The sequence below is a fragment of the Salvelinus namaycush genome, chromosome 14 (genome assembly GCF_016432855.1).
Source record: "Salvelinus namaycush isolate Seneca chromosome 14, SaNama_1.0, whole genome shotgun sequence".
Classification (NCBI taxonomy): domain Eukaryota; kingdom Metazoa; phylum Chordata; class Actinopteri; order Salmoniformes; family Salmonidae; genus Salvelinus; species Salvelinus namaycush.
Genome location: NC_052320.1, coordinates 1727567 through 1745099, shown reverse-complemented (window position 1 = coordinate 1745099; position 17533 = coordinate 1727567). Strand labels below are relative to the sequence as shown.

Genomic DNA, 17533 nt, shown 5'->3' with positions numbered 1-17533 from the left:
GTCTGTCTACGGGACGCTAACGAGGCACATCAACACAGCGTGTGATTCCAGCCCTGCCAGCACCATTCCAGCCCTAACCTGCCAGGCCCCAGCACCAGCCCTGCCAGGCCCCAGCACCAGCCCTGCCAGGCCCCAGCACCAGCCCTGCCAGGCCCCAGCACCAGCCCTGCCAGGCCCCAGCACCAGCCCTGCCAGGCCCCAGCACCAACCTGCCAGGCCCCAGCACCAACCTGCCAGGCCCTAGCACTATTTCAGCCCTGCCAGGCCCTAGCGCCAACCTGCCAGGCCCCAGCACCATTCCAGCCCTGCCTAGCACGAGCTCAGACACAGACCTGCCCAGTTCTCATGCCAGCACCAGCTCACCCTCGCCCAGCAATCCCATAGCTGACAGCAGACTACCATCTCCAGAGGACATCCGGCCATATCCAAAAGCCCCCTGAAAACCAGCTTGACAAGGCAGAAAATGGCGCAACACCGCAATTCTAACTTGCACACCAGTGAAGCAGGCACTAAGAATAAGGCACAATGTAGCAAAAGGCTGTTTTCCTAAGGGAAGCGAGGGGGGAGGGGTCAATATCTGGATCAGCAAAGAACAAGGCGGCAGCTAAATTTTTTTTTATCGTAGAAGAGTCTTCATCAGATGAAGAGGAGTATTTCTGCATCGTCTGTGTGGAGCCATTTTCAAACAGCCTTCCAAAGGAGACTTGGGTGAAGTGTGTGAGATGCAACAAATGGGCCCATGATTCCTGCACCTCAGGCCAGGCAATGTATGTGTGCCAGAACTGTGACTCTGAAGATGATTTTGATTATTACGGATGTCCGTCGTATAGGCTGTTACAAAACGGTGCATTAGGGTGTTTAAACATCACTGTTTTGTTTTGTTAAGACTTTAAACATTTCAGCAAGTTATCTGCACCATTCCATTCCCGATTCCAACAAATACCGTGGATCTATGTGCACGCCAGTGAACGTTCGATTTCAAATTTCACTTAATGAATGTGTGCTCTGCCAGCATTATCGTTTTGATTGAAAGGCATAATTTGCCACATTTTCTTGGCATGATTGTTTTTATTTTGAGTTCTTTAATGAAGTTAAATTTGGTTTTGAAATGAAAAATCAATATTCAATTAATTAGTTTTGTTCTTATTTGTTGATAATCCAAGGTGACAATTTACCCGACGTAGCGTGACAATGTACCCGCTGATGGGGCAAATTGTCACAAGTACACTCTCTATTTAACGGTCTACAACTCCGTACTGAAATAAGATATGAAGATGTAATGAATACAAAATGTGCCCAAGACTTCAGTCTTTCATTTGGTATGACATTTATACCATTGTGATGTATTGTGCCCAGTAAATGTTAGACAGCGTGAAAAGTGACGACGACATACCTCGCTCTCCCCTACTCTGAAGTATCTAATATAACAACCTACAACTCCGACGGACTCTGATCTCTGGTGGACAAACCTGAGGCTTTCTGTCGAATGACTATCCAGCAGACGGACCGGCGATCGCAGAGAGGGACAACCAAAACATACTCGTAAATATGACAATTGCAACTTATTTTCGAATGAGAGGTTGTTCATGTTCAAAGTATTAGCAATTTCTATGAGTGTAGTTATCAGCTCTGAGTTTCCCCTCTCTTGAGCTGTCCCCCACCCCCTTTCCTTAGTCTACCAAGCCGTCATATCGGCTTAGCCCACCAGGGACTTTTCTATCATGTCAGTAACCAATGTATGACCTATTTGTGTGTGTGTTTATGTAATTCTGTGATTAAGTTAGTTAGTAAATAAATAATTAAAACAATTGGGTACATCACTGATTCATGATCTAGGCTAGGGTTCGTGCAGATATCCAAGGGTTTGCGACATTCAGAATATGACTGATGAGGTAACAAAAGATTAATAATTGACTGTAATCAATAAGATATGAAAATATCTGAAGAGAGTTAAATTCGGGAAATTGACACCATAAACAGTGTGTTGGAGTGACAGTGTGTGTGTGTGTGTGTGTGTGTGTGTGTGTGTGTGTGTGTGTGTGTGTGTGTGTGTTGGGGTGACAGTGTGTGTGTGTGTGTTGGGGTGACAGTGTGTGTGTGTGTGTGTGTGTGTGTGTGTGTGTGTGTGTGTGTGTGTGTGTGTGTGTGTGTGTTGGGGTGACAGTGTGTGTGTGTGTGTGTGTGTGTGTTGGGGTGACAGTGTGTGTGTGTGTGTTGGGGTGACAGTGTGTGTGTGTGTGTGTGTGTGTTGGGGTGACAGTGTGTGTGTGTGTGTGTGTGTGTGTTGGGGTGACAGTGTGTGTGTGTGTGTGTGTTGGGGTGACAGTGTGTGTGTGTGTGTGTGTTGGGGTGACAGTGTGTGTGTGTGTGTGTGTGTTGGGGTGACAGTGTGTGTGTGTGTGTGTGTGTGTGTTGGGGTGACAGTGTGTGTGTGTGTGTGTGTGTTGGAGTGACAGTGTGTGTGTGTGTGTGTGTTGGAGTGACAGTGTGTGTGTGTGTGTGTGTGTGTTGGAGTGACAGTGTGTGTGTGTGTGTGTTGGAGTGACAGTGTGTGTGTGTGTGTTGGGGTGACAGTGTGTGTGTGTGTGTGTGTTGGGGTGACAGTGTGTGTGTGTGTGTGTGTGTGTGTGTGTGTGTGTGTGTGTGTGTGTGTGTGTGTGTGTGTTGGGGTGACAGTGTGTGTGTGTGTGTGTGTGTGTGTGTGTGTGTGTGTGTGTGTGTGTGTGTGTGTGTGTGTGTGTGTTGGGGTGACAGTGTGTGTGTGAGTGTGTTTGTGTGGGTTGGGGTGACAGTGTGTGTGTGTGTGTGTGTGTGTGTGTGTGTGTGTGTGTTGGGGTGACAGTGTGTGTGTGTGTGTGTGTGTGTGTGTGTGTGTGTTGGGGTGACAGTGTGTGTGTGTGTGTGTGTGTGTGTGTGTGTGTGTGTGTGTGTGTGTGTGTGTGTGTGTGTGTGTGTGTGTGTGTGTGTTGGGGTGACAGTGTGTGTGTGTGTGTGTGTGTGTGTGTGTGTGTGTGTGTGTGTGTGTGTGTGTGTGTGTGTGTGTGTGTGTGTGTGTGTGTGTGTGTGTGTGTGTGTGTGTGTGTGTGTGTGTGTGTGTGTGTGTTGGGGTGACAGTGTGTGTGTGTGTGTGTTGGGGTGACAGTGTGTGTGTGTGTGTGTTGGGGTGACAGTGTGTGTGTGTGTGTGTGTGTGTGTGTTGGGGTGACAGTGTGTGTGTGTGTGTGTGTGTGTTGGGGTGACAGTGTGTGTGTGTGTGTGTGTGTGTGTGTGTGTTGGGGTGACAGTGTGTGTGTGTGTGTGCGTGTGTGTTGGGGTGACAGTGTGTGTGTGTGTGCGTGTGTGTTGGGGTGACAGTGTGTGTGTGTGTGTGTGTGCGTGTGTGTTGGGGTGACAGTGTGTGTGTGTGTGCGCGTGTGTGTTGGAGTGACAGTGTGTGTGTGTGTGTGCGTGTGTGTGTGTGCATGTGTGTGTTGGGATGACTGTGTGTGTTTTGGAGTGACAGTGTGTTTGTGTGTGTGTGTGTGTGTGTAAGGTCCTGTGAGTGTGCATAGAGATAAGTGTGCAAATATTGAAATAAAAAAGGTCAATAAAAGGTACGAGGTAAACATCGGTCAGTGTAGCTGTTTATCAGTCGTATGGCTTGGGGACAGAACCTGTTCCAGAGCCTGTTGGTGGCAGACTTGATGCACCGGTACCCGTATGGCTTGGGGACAGAACCTGTTCCAGAGCCTGTTGGTGGCAGACTTGATGCACCGGTACCCGTATGGCTTGGGGACAGAACCTGTTCCAGAGCCTGTTGGTGGCAGACTTGATGCACCGGTACCCGTATGGCTTGGGGACAGAACCTGTTCCAGAGCCTGTTGGTGGCAGACTTGATGCACCGGTACCCGTATGGCTTGGGGACAGAACCTGTTCCAGAGCCTGTTGGTGGCAGACTTGATGCACCGGTACCCGTATGGCTTGGGGACAGAACCTGTTCCAGAGCCTGTTGGTGGCAGACTTGATGCACCGGTACCTCTTGCCGTGCGGCAGCAGAGAAAATAGTCTATGGCTTGGGTGGTTGGGGTCTTTGACGATTTTCCGGACCTTCTTTTCACATCTCCTGATATAGAGGTCCTGGATGGCAGGAAGCTCCGCCCCAGTGATGTACTGGGCTGTCCACACAACCCTCTGTAGCGCCATGCGATCGAGGGCCGGTGCCATGCGATCGAGGGCCGGTGCCATGCGATCGAGGGCCGGTGCCATACCAAGCAGACTGATGTTCTCAATGTTCTCAATGGCACCGTTGTCGAACCTTTTGAGGATTGGAGGGACCATGTCAAACCTTTTGAGGATTGGAGGGACCATGTCGAACCTTTTGAGGATTGGAGGGACCATGTCGAACCTTTTGAGGATTGGAGGGACCATGTCGAACCTTTTGAGGATTGGAGGGACCATGTCGAACCTTTTGAGGATTGGAGGGACCATGTCGAACCTTTTGAGGATTGGAGGGACCATGTCGAACCTTTTGAGGATTGGAGGGACCATGTCGAACCTTTTGAGGATTGGAGGGACCATGTCGAACCTTTTGAGGATTGGAGGGACCATGTCGAACCTTTTCAACCTCCTGAGGGGGAAAAGGCACTGTCGTCCCTTCTTCACGACTGCATGTGTGTGTGTTTGGACCATTTTAAGCCTTTAGTGGTTTGGACACTGAGGAACTTGAAGCCGTCTACCTGCTCCACTGTCGCCCTGTTGAAGTGGATGGAGGTGTGGTCGTAAGCTTGGTGACGAGCTTGGCGGGGATAATGGTGTTGAACGCTGAGCTGTAGTCAATGAACAGTAATTCTCACTGATAAATTGACCGGTGTTTCCCCAAATGGATTCTGGAGCCAGTTCCAGATACTTAAAATATATCCGAGAACAACCCAACCCCTTGATTAGTTCTATCAGCTAGTCTAGAATACATAGAACAAGTGGAACACATAGACAGAACAATATGCCTACCGCTCGTGTGGCGTCCCCAAAGTCTATCTTTAGGCGTCCCATGGCTCTGATGATGGCGATGATAGACTGGATGGTGTTGCTGTACACCACCACTCTGTACTGTTTACACTCCTCCTCAGAGTAGCCAGCCTCATGGATGATCCTGAATGGGAGGACATAGAGGTTGATCTTTTTGAGATTTTCAGATCAGACCTGGGTTTCTAACACATTAAATATTATTTTTTAAATAATCCCCCCCCCCCCCCTCTGTTGAGCTGGCTTAAAAAACCAATAGAAAAAGTCTCAAAACTGCAAAAACTTCCCATCTGGCAGACTCAAGAAAACACTTAAAATGATTTTTTTCAAATATTTGAGCCCAGATCTGTTTTAGATCAACCGAAATAACATGTAATGCTTCACAGAAGTCACTGGGTGTTTTCCAATATCAATATCCACTTAGTATTAAGCAATGTATTAGACATTCTCACTCTATGTGGTGAGGACATTGGATCACCGCCACTCTCTAATAAGGCAACACTGATCAAGAACGGGACAACATTCAGGATGATCTTTTAGATTTCAGATAAAAACAAGTAGGGTAGCGACTTTTCCAAAGTTCCTGGTTTGCAGAAATCTTTATTTGTTAATTCTCTTCTTATTCCAAGTATTTCTTCAACTGGGATATCTGGAAATAAACCTAGTCATTCTAGAGAAGGTTTCTGGAAATAAACCTAGTCATTTTAGGGAAGGTTTCTGGAAATAAACCTAGTCATTTTGGGGAAGGTTTCTGGAAATAAACCTAGTCATTTTGGGGAAGGTTTCTGGAAATAAACCTAGTCATTTTGGGGAAGGTTTCTGGAAATAAACCTAGTCATTTTGGGGAAGGTTTCTGGAAAAAAACCTAGTCATTTTGGGGAAGGTTTCTGGAAATAAACCTAGTCATTTTGGGGAAGGTTTCTGGAAATAAACCTAGTCATTTTAGGGAAGGTTTCTGGAATTCAAGTTACATGTATTAGCTTCACAGAAGTCTCTAGTCTAAGGGATGACTGAAATGTTCCTGTATGTGTGGACATTTAGGACAAGACATTTTAAAAACCAATCAACTTTTAATGGCATGGTGAATTGTGCGTGAGTGACGAGGCGTGGGCTTTCTTAATGTGGGAGTCCAGGGTTGGGAGTCTATTCAGGTCATGCCAGGCTAGCATCTGTGGCCATTGTTTAGTTTGTTATGTAATGGGTGCTTCCTCCATCCTCGCTGTGCCTGAGCAGTGCCATGTTAAATGAGGCTAGCGTCTCTATATGCATACACAGAACACAGTCACACAGTCACACGCATGCACAAACACACACAAAACACAAAAACACAGACTGACAGAGCTGAACTCAGCTGTGGATGCCGATTCTCCCTGAACCATTAAGCCCTCACAAAATACTGTACAACATATTCCGAATGCCATTTTTTATCAGTCAACTGTTTGATAAGTTAAAATGATCAGTTACACAACTTATTAAAAAATGTCTTCACCAGAAATGGTAACAGTAACCGTTGACGTGGTTCATACAAGTTTGTTAGAAATCAGTTTGGACTGCAACGTGCTACCATGGTGGTGTATGCGAGTTTGATAGAATTCCATTTGGGCTGCAACTAGAGCTGAACGATTAACTGCCCCCCCCCCCCCCCCCTCTGATAATTAAATAACTAAAAGTGACTGATTCAATTACTTGAATTCCATTTAGTTCATTTTTTTTGTGAGCTCAACACAGCGTTTCTCTAAAGACAAATCCTATCAGGCACGAGAGACATCACATCAAGAATGAACTGTGGGACGCTGGAGGGAGTTGTAGTTTTAAAATAGGCAAATACTCAACCTAGTCCTGCGCAGAAAACATTGTAATTAACAACAATGAGCAGGATTACATTTACATTTAAGTCATTTAGCAGACGCTCTTATCCAGAGCGACTTACAAATTGGAAAGTTCATACATATTCATCCTGGTCCCCCCGTGGGAATTGAACCCACAACCCTGGCGTTGCAAGCGCCATGCTCTACCAACTGAGCCACACGGGATCCATTGCGCTTATTCTTCCCGGCACAGCACAAAGACCCCATGAGAGAGGAATGTACACAACACAGCAAACGAGAGGGATAGAGACAGTTCAGGAGGTGTAGCTCTACTAACCGATTGATAGTTGTAGCAGTCTTGAAACTATGTCTTATCTACTTTGAAGAACTATTAAAACGGTGATTTCATCAAAACAGGTCTGCAGCACGGGCAGCTCTGACAACCCAATGATCACGGGCCGCTGTGACAGACTGAACATTATCTACCACTTCCATGACAGACTGACCATTATCTACCACTTCCATGACAGACTGACCATTGTCTACCACTTCCATGACAGACTGACCATTGTCTACCACTTCCATGACAGACTGACCATTATCTACCACTTCCATGACAGACTGACCATTATCTACCACTTCCATGACAGACTGACCATTACCTACTACTTCCATGACAGACTGATCATTACCTACTACTTCCATGACAGACTGACCATTACCTACTACTTCCATGACAGACTGACCATTACCTACTACTTCCATGACAGACTGATCATTACCTACTACTTCCATGACAGACTGACCATTATCTACTACTTCCATGACAGACTGACCATAATCTACTACTTCCATGACAAACTGATCAGGTGAATCCAGGTAAATGCTATTCAGAGAGTAAATGGGCAAGCCAAAAAAAATGTAAGTTAGCTTTGAACGGGGAATGGTAGTATGTAGGTGCCAGGCACACGGGTTTGAGTCAAGAACTGCAACGCTACTGGGTTTTTCACACTCAACTGTTTCCTGTGTGTATCAAGAATGGTCCACCACCCAAAGTATAGTACCAGTCAAAAGTTTGGACACACCTACACGGTGACCTCACCTGGCTTAACTGGTGCCTCTAGAGACAAAACCTCTTTCATCATCACTCAATGCCTAGGTTTACCTCCACTGTACTCAAATCCTACCATACCCTTGTCTGTACAGTATGCCTTGAATCTATTCTTCCGCGCCCAGAAATCTGCTCCTTTTACTCTCTGTTCGGAACGCACTAGACGACCAGTTCTTATAGCCTTTAGCCGTACCCTTATCCTACTCCTCCGGTGATGTAGAGGTTAACTCAGGCCTTGCAGCCCCCAGCACCACTCCCATTCCCCAGACGCTCTCATTTGTTGACTTATGTAACCGTAAAAGCCTTGGTTTCATTAGAAGCCTCCTCCCTAAGTTTTTGTTTTATTCACTGCTTTAGCACACTCTGCCAACCCTGATGTCCTAGCCGTGTCTGAATCCTGGCTTAGGAAGGCCACCAAAAATGTCCATCCCCAACATCTTCCGACAAGATAGACCTGCCAAACGGGGCAGAGTTGCAATCTACTGCAGAGATAGCCTGCAGAGATCTGTCATACTATCCAGTTTTGTGCCCAAAAAATTCGAGCTTCTACTTTTAAAAATCCAACTTTCCAGAAACAAGTCTCTCACTGTTGCCGCTTGTTATAGACCCCCTTCAGCCCCCAGCTGTGCCCTGGACACCATATGTGAATTGATTGAAGATAGATGGGGGGCAGAGTTCGTTCTGTTAGGTGACCTAAACTGGGATATGCTTAACACCCCGGCTATTCTACAATCTAAGCTAGATGGCCTCAATCTCACACAAATTATTATGGAACCTACCAGGTACAACCCTAAATCCGTAACCATGGGCACCCTCTTAGATATCATCCTGACCAACTTGCACTCTAAATACTGACCAACCTGACCAACTTGCACTCTAAATTCTGCTGTCTTCAACCAGGATCTCAGCGATCACTGCCTGCCTGCGTGATGGGTCCGCGGTCAAACGGCCACCCCTCATCACTGTCAAACGCTCCCTAAAACACTTCAGCGAGCAGGCCTTTCTAATCGACCTGGCCCGGGTATCCTGGAAGGATATTGACCTCATCCCGTCAGTTGAGGATTCCTGTTTGCTCTTCAAAAGTGCTTTCCTCGCCATCTTAAATAAACATGCTCCATTAAAAAAATGAAGAACTAAGAACAGATATAGACCTTGGTTCACCCAGACTTGACTGCCCTTGACCAGCACAAAAACATCCTCTGGCATTCTGCATTAACGTCGAATAGCCCCCGCGATACGCAACTTTTCAGGGAAGTCAGGAACCAATATACTCAGTCAGTTCAAACAGAAATTTGCATCCTGTAGCACTAATTCTAAAAAGTTTTGGGACACTCAAGTCCATGGAAGATAAGAGCACCTCCTCCCAGCTGCCCACTGCACTGAGGCTAGGAAACACTGTCACCATCAATAGATCTACGATAATCGATCATTTCAATAAACATTTTTCTACGGCTGGCCAGGCTTTCCACCTGGCTACCCCAGCCAACATCTCAGCACACCCTGCAGCAACTTGCCCAAGCCCCCCCCCCCCCCCCCGGAAAAATCTGTATCCCTACAAATCAGCTAGGCTAGACAATCTGGACCATCTCTTTCTAAAATTATCCGCCGAAATTGTTGCAACCCCTATTACTAGCTTATTCAACCACTCTTTCGTATCATCTGAGATCCACAAAGATTGGAAAGCTGCCGCGGTCATCCCCCTCTTCAAAGGGGGAGACACTCTAGATCCAAACTGTTATAGACCTACATCCATCCTGCCCTGTATTTCTAAAATCTTCGAAAGCCAAGTTAAACAGATTACCGACCATTTCGAATGCCACCGTACCTTCACCGTACCTACAAGCTGGTCATGGGTGCACCTCAGCCACGCTCAAGGTCCTAAACGATATCATAACAGACATTGACAAGAGACAATACTGTGCAGCTGTATTCATCGACCTGGCCAAGGCTTTCGACTCTGTCAATCACCGCATTCTTATCCGCAGACTCAATAGCCTTGGTTTCTCAAGTGACTGCCTCGCCTGGTTCACCAACTACTTCTCAGACAGAGTTCAGCGTGTCAAATCGGAGGGCCTGTTGTCTGGACCTCTGGGAGTCTCTATGGGGGTGCCACAGGGTTCAATTCTCGGGCCGACTCTTTTCTCTGTATACATCAATGATGTTGCTCTTGCTGCTGGTGATTCTCTGATCCACCTCCACGCAGACGACACCATTCTGTATACATCTGGCCCTTCTTTGGACACTGTTAACAAACCTCCAAACGACAAACCTCCAAACCTTCAATGCCATACAACTCTCCTTCCGTGGCCTCCAACTGCTTTTAAAATGCATGCTCATCAACCGCACCTGCCCGCCCGTCCAGCATCACTACTCTGGACGGTTCTGACTTGGAATATGTGGACAACTACAAATACCTAGGTGTCTGGTTAGACTGTAAACTCTCCTTCCAGACTCACATTAAACATCTCCAATCTAAAATTAAATCTAGAATCAGCTTCCTATTTCACAACAAAGCATCCTTCACTCATGCTGCCAAACATACCCTCGTAAAACTGACTATCCTACCGATCCTTGACTTCGGCGATGTCATTTACAAAATATCCTCCAACACTCTACTCAGCAAACTGGATGTAGTCTATCACAATGACATCTGTTTTGTCACCAAATCCCCATATACTACCCACCACTGCGACCTGTATGCTCTCATTAGCTGGCCCTCACTACATATTCGTCGCCAAACCCACTGGCTCCAGGTCATCTACAAGTCTTTGCTAGGTAAAGCCCCGCCTTAGCTCACTGATCACCATAGCAACACCCACCCGTAGCACGCGCTCCAGCAGGTATATTTCACTGGTCATCCCCAAAGCCAACACTTCCTTTGGCCGGCTTTCCTTCCAGTTCTCTGCTGCCAATGACTGGAACGAATTGCAAAAATCACTGAAGCTGGAGTCTTACATCTCCCTCTCTAACTTCAGAGCAGCTTACCGATCACTGTACCTGTACACAGCCAATCTGTAAATAGCACACCCAACTACCTCAACCCCATATTTTGCACCCCAGTATCTCTACTTGCACATCATCATCTGCACATCTATCACTCCAGTGTTAATGCTAAATTGTAATTATCCGCCTCTATGGCCTACTTATTGCCCTACCTCCCTACATTTGCACACACTGTACATAGATTGCTCTATTGTGTTATTGACTGTACGTTTGTTGATATGTAACTGTCATTGTTTTTGTCACACTGCTGTCACAGTTGTAAATGAGAACTTGTTCTCAACTGGTCTACCTGGTTAAATAAAAGGTGAAATAAATAAATAAATAGTAAAAAAAATAACAGGTTTTTATTTTTTACTAATCTCTACATTGTAGAATAATAGTGAAACCATCAAAACTAGGAAATAACACATATGGAATCATGTAGTAACCAAAGAAGTTCTAAAGATTCTTCAAAGTAGCCACCCTGTGCCTTGATGACAGCTTTGCACACACTTTGCATTCTCTCAACCAGCTTCATGTGGTAGTTACATGGAATGCATATCAATTAACAGGTGTGCCTTGTTAAAAGTAAATTTGTGGAATTTCTTTCTTTAATTTGTGACAAGTTGTGTTGTGACAAGGTAGGGGTGGTATACAGAAGATAGCCCTATTTGGTAAAAGACCAAGTCCATATTATGGCAAGAACAGCTAAAATAAGCAAAGAGAAACGACAGTCCATCATTACTTTAAGACATGAAGTTCAGTCAATGCAGAAATGTTCAAGATCTTTGAAAGTTTCTTCAAGTGCAGTCACAAAAACCATCAAGCACTATGATGGAACTGGCTCTCATGAGGACAGCCACAGGAACGGAAGACCCAGAGTTACCTCTGCTGCAGAGGATAAGTTCAATTAGAGTTACCAGCCTCAGAAATTGCACCCCAAATAAATGCTTCAGAGTTCAAGTAACAGACACATTTCAACATCAACTGTTCAGAGGAGACTGCGTGAATCAGGCCTTCATGATCGAATTGCTGCAAAGAAACCACTACTAAAGGACACCAATAATAAGAAGAGACTTGCTTGGGCCAAGAAACACGACCAGTGGAAATCTGTACTTTGGTCTGATGAGTCCAAATTTGAGATTTTTTGGTTCCAACCGTCTTTGTGAGACACAGAGTAGGTGAACGGATGATCTCTGCATGTGTGGTTCCCACCGTGGAGCATGGAGGAGGTGGTGTGATGGTGCTTAGCTGGTGGCACTGTCAGTGATTTATTTAGAAATCAAGGCACTTAGTGGAACAATCATTTGTTTTTCAACAGGACAATGACCCAACACACCTCCAGGCTGTGTAAGGGCTATTTGACCAAGAAGGAAAATGATGGAGTGCTGCATCTGGTCACCTGGCCTCCACAATCGACCTCAACCCAATTGAGATGGTTTAGGATGAGTTTGACTGCAGACTGAAGGAAAAGAAGCCAACAAGTTCTCAGCATGTGGGAACTCCTCAAGACTCTTGGAAAAGCATTCCAGATGAAGCTCGTTGAGAAAATGCCAAGAATGTGCAAAGCTGTTATTAAGGCAAAAGGTGCCTACTTTGAAGAATATCAAATATATATTGATTTGTTTAAAAAAAAAAATGTTTACTGACTGAATCCATGTGTTATTTCATAGTTTATGTCTTCACTATTATTCCACAACGTAGGAAATATTAAAAATAAATAAAAACCCTTGAATGAGTCCAAACTGTTGACAGGTACTGTACATTCAGACAACTGTGGGAAGCAGTGGGTAAGTGTTTCACAGGGATGCTCGAGACACCTTGTAGAGTCTGTGCCCTGGCCAATTGAAGCTGTTCTGAGGGGAAAAGGGGGTGCAACTCAATATTACACTGAACAACAAGTGTTGGTCCCATGTTTCATGAGCTGAAATAAAAGATCCCAGAAATGTTCCATATGCACAAAAAGCTTATTTCTCAAAAATGTGTTTACATTCCTGTTAGTTCACGTTTCTCCTATGCCAAGATAATCATCCACCTGACAGGTGATTAAACAGCATTGTCATTACACAGGTACACCTTGTGCTGGGGACAATAAAAGGCCACTCTAAAATGTGCAGTTTTGTCACAAAACACAATGTCACAGATGTCTCAAGTTGAGGGAGCAATTGGAATGCTGACTACAGGAATGTCCACTAGAGTTGTTGTCAGATAATTTTATGTTTATTTTTCTACCATAAGCTGCCTCCAATGTTGTTTAAGAGAATTTGGCAGTACGTCCAACCGGCCTCACAACCGCAGACCACGTGTAACCACACCAGCCGAGGACCTCCACATCCGGTTTCTTCACCTTCGGGATCATCTGAAACCAACCACCTGGACAGCTGATGAAACTGTGGGTTTGCACAACTGAATAATTGCTGCACAAACTGTTAGAACTGTTAGTCTCAGGGAAGCTCATCTGCATGCTTGTCATCCTCACAAGGGCTTAACCGACTTCAGTGTGCAAATGCTCACCTTAGATGGCCACTGGCACGCTGGAGAAGTGTGCTCTTCATGGATGAATCTGGGTTTCAACTGTACTGGGCAGATGGTGTCGTGTGGGCGAACGGTTTGCTAATGTTAATAACAGAGTGCCCCATGGTGGTGGTGGGGTTATGGTATGGGCAGGCATAAGCTACGAACAACAAACACATTTGAATTTTAACCGATGGCTATTTGAATGCACAGATATACAGTGACAAGATCCTGAGGCCCATTGTCGTGCCATTCATCCGTCGCCATCACCTCATGTTTTAGCATGATAATGCACAGCACCAATTCCTGGAAGCTGAAAATGTCACAGTTCTTTCATGGCCTGCATACTCACCAGATATGTGAGGAGTGGGACAAGCCTAATCAACTCTATGTGAAGTAGATGTGTCACGCTGCATGAGGCAAATGGTGGTCACACCCGATACTGACTGGTTTTCTGATCCATGCCCCTACTTTTTTTTTTTTTTTTTTTAGTTATCTGTGACCAACAGATGCATATCTGTATTCCCAGTCATGTGAAATCCATAGATTAGGGCCTAATGAATGTATTTAAATTGATTTGATTTCCTTATATGAACTGTAAATCAGTAAAATCTTTGAAATTGTTGCATGTTGTATTTATATTTTTGTTCCGTATACAGTAGGATACAGAAGGTGTTCCTAATGTTTTGAACACTCAGTGCACAAACGTTTTTGAGAAAGATATTTTTTAAACATAAAATTATATTGAGAAACTAATGAATTCAAGTTAATTTGTTCATGTAAATATCTTAAAATGTAGCTATTTTAAGGTTTGTGTCATTAGCTTTGGGGTGGGATCGCAAGACATTTAAGGGGTAAAAAAAATGGGTCCCAAGAAATTCTGGCGGGGGGAAAAAAAATGGGGTCCCCCGCTGAAAACGTTTGAATACCACTGTATTAGATGGTTGTCTAAGATATTGAATAATAAAGTCATACAAAATATATAAACTCAGTGGCGAGTATATTAGGTACATCCATCCACTAACAGGTCGGACCCCCCTTTAACCTCCAGAACAGCATGGAAACGTTGCTCAATTTGTATCGAGGGACCTCTCGTGTGTCCCCCACACCATTACACCACCAGCCTGTACCGCCGACACTAAACAGGATGGAGCCATGGACTCATGCTGTTTATGCCAAATCCTGTCATCAGCATGACACAACAGGAACTGGGATTCGTCAAACAAGGCAATGTTTTTTCCACTCCATAATTGTCCAGTGTTGGTGATCGTGTACCTACTGGAACTGCTGCTTCTGCTTCGTGTTTTTAGCTGATAGGAACCCGGTGTGGTCGTCTGTAGGAGTGGAACCCGGTGTGGTCGTCTGTAGGAGTGGAACCCGGTGTGGTCGTCTGTAGGAGTGGAACCCGGTGTGGTCGTCTGTAGGAGTGGAACCCGGTGTGGTCGTCTGTAGGAGTGGAACCCGGTGTGGTCGTCTGTAGGAGTGGAACCCGGTGTGGTCGTCTGTAGGAGTGGAACCCGGTGTGGTCGTCTGTAGGAGTGGAACCCGGTGTGGTCGTCTGTAGGAGTGGAACCCGGTGTGGTCGTCTGTAGGAGTGGAACCCGGTGTGGACGTCTGCTGCAAAAGCCCATCCGTGACAAGGATCGACTAGTTGTGGCTTCCGAGATGCCGTTCTGCACACCACTGTGCTACTGCGCCGTTATTTGTCTGTCTGTGGCCCGCCTGTTAGCTTGTACGATTCTTGCCATTCTCCTTCGACCTCAACGAGCTGTTTTCAACCCACAGGGACTGCCGCTGACTGGATGTGTTTTGTTTGTTGCACCATTCACGGTAAACCCAAGACACTTTCGTGCATGAAGAGCCCAGGAGGGCGGGCGTTTCTAAAACACTGGCACCGACGATCATATCACGCTCAAAAGACGCTTAGGTCACTAGTTTTGCCCATTCTAACGTTCAAACGAACAGTAACTGAATGCCTCGATGCCTGTCTGCCTGCTTTATATAGAGTTGAAGTCGGAAGTTTACATACACCAAATGCATTTAAACTCAGTTTTTCACAATTCCTGACATTTAATCTAAATAAAAATTCCCTGTCTTAGGTCAGTTAGGATCACCACTTTATTTTAAGAATGTGAAATGTCTGAATAATAGTAGAGAAAATTATTTATTTCAGTTATTATTTCTTTCATCACATTCCCAGTGCGTCAGAAGTTTAGATACACTCAATTAGTATTTGGTAGCATTGCCTTTAAATTGTTTAACTTGGGTCAAACGTTTCGTGTAGCCTTCCACAAGCTTCCCACAATAAGTTGGGTGAATTTTGGCCCATTCCTCCTGACAGAGCTGGTGTAACTGAGTCAGGTTTGTAGGCCTCCTTGCTCACACATGCTTTTTCAGTTCTGCCAACAAATTTTCGACAGGCTTGAGGTCAGGGCTTTGTGATGGGCACTCCAATACCTTGATTTTGTTGTCCTTAAGCCTTTTTGCCACAACTTTGGAAGTCTGCTTGGGGTCATTGTCCATTTGGAAGACCCATTTGCGACCAAGCTTTAACTTCCTGACTGATGCCTTGAGATGTTGCTTCAATATATCCACATAATTTTCCTCCCTCATGATGCCATCTATTTTGTGAAGTGCACCAGCCCCTCCTGCAGCAAAGCACCCCCACAACATAATGCTGCCACCCCCGTGCTTCACGTTTGGGATGGTGTTCTTCAGCTTGCAAGCATCCTCCTTCCTGAGCGGTATGACAGCTGCGTGGTCCCATGGTGTTTATACTTGGGTACTATTGTTTGTACAGATGAACGTGGGACCTTCAGGCATTTGGAAATTGCTCCCAAGGATGAACCAGACTTGTGGAGGTCTACAATTTTTTTCCTGAGGTCTTCGCTGATTTCTTTTGATTTTCCCAGGATGTCAAGCAAAGAGGCAGGGAGTTTGAAGGTAGGCCTTGAAACACATCCACAGGTACACCTCCAATTGACTCAATGAATGTTAATTAGCCTATCAGAAGCTTCTAAAGCCATGACATCATTTTATGGAATTTTCCAAGCTGTTTAAAGGCAGTCAACTTAGTGTATGCAAACTTCTGACCCACTGGAATTGTGATACAGTGAATTATAAGTGAACTAATCTGTCTAAACAATTGTTGGAAAAATTACTTGTGTTATGCACAAAGTACCGGTAGATGTCCTAACCGACTTGCGAAAACCATAGTTTGTTAACAAGAAATTTGTGAAGTGGTTGAAAAAAAGAGTTTTAATGACTCCAACCTAAGTGTATGTAAACCTCCGACTTCAACTGTGGCAAGACTCGGCCACATGACTCACTGTCTCTAAGAGCGATCCATTTTCATGAACGGGGTGGTGTACCTAATAAACTGGCCAGTGTATATACACACACAACGGAACATTTTTATTTAAGCAAAGTAAAGCAAATAAATTATGGTTAATAAGTGATAACCAGTAATGGGCAGTCACTACCGTCATGGGGCTCTTTATTCTATGTGGATAGAGACAATGGAATGTTTTCAATGTTTTGCCAACTGATTGTTAGCAATATTTGGCTTTGGGATCTCAATTAAAAAGCTCTAAAAAAATGTCAAGGTCATATTTCATAACGCCCATCTAGTAAAATAAAACGTGATCATTAAAATAAAAAAAATAAAAAAATAAAAAATCTACCTCAAATAGCACTAATCGCTGCAACATTCTACCCATGAAAAGATAATGAATAGAACAGGGTTGGAACCTCATCACCATCTCATTCTAGTTCTGTGCTGCTTCCATCAAAGAGCGTTACATAGAATGCAGTTAGGACTGCGAAGTGCTCACATCGTGAAGTGGTTGAACTTACTTCATCTGCTTCACTATTGTACTTTTCCCAGACTCCCCAGCACCTGAAAAGAAAAAAAGAGACATCAATTACAGGAGAACTAGGCCTACATTTGTTAACCTATAACAGTTCATTCTCTCTCTCGCTCACTCTCAGCCCCCTCCTGTACTCCCTGTTCACCTATGACTGCGTGGCCAAGCACGCCTCCAACTCAATCATCAAGTTTGCAGACGACACAACAGTGGTAGGCTTGATTACCAACGATGACGAGACAGCCTACAGT

The 17533-nt window shown here is 45.0% G+C and overlaps 1 protein-coding gene across 1 annotated transcript in view; it reads right to left on the bottom strand.

The window, feature by feature from the left end:
* The window catches only part of LOC120059030 (guanine nucleotide-binding protein G(i) subunit alpha-like), an 85341-nt gene that overhangs the window by 40384 nt on the left and 27424 nt on the right, over positions 1-17533 (bottom strand). Inside the window, exons 2-3 of the mRNA XM_039007794.1 lie at positions 17272-17314; positions 4987-5128 (exon numbers count right to left, since the gene is read on the bottom strand). Coding sequence (XP_038863722.1) covers positions 4987-5128; positions 17272-17314 — 185 coding nt within the window. The remainder of the gene's footprint in view (positions 1-4986; positions 5129-17271; positions 17315-17533) is intronic.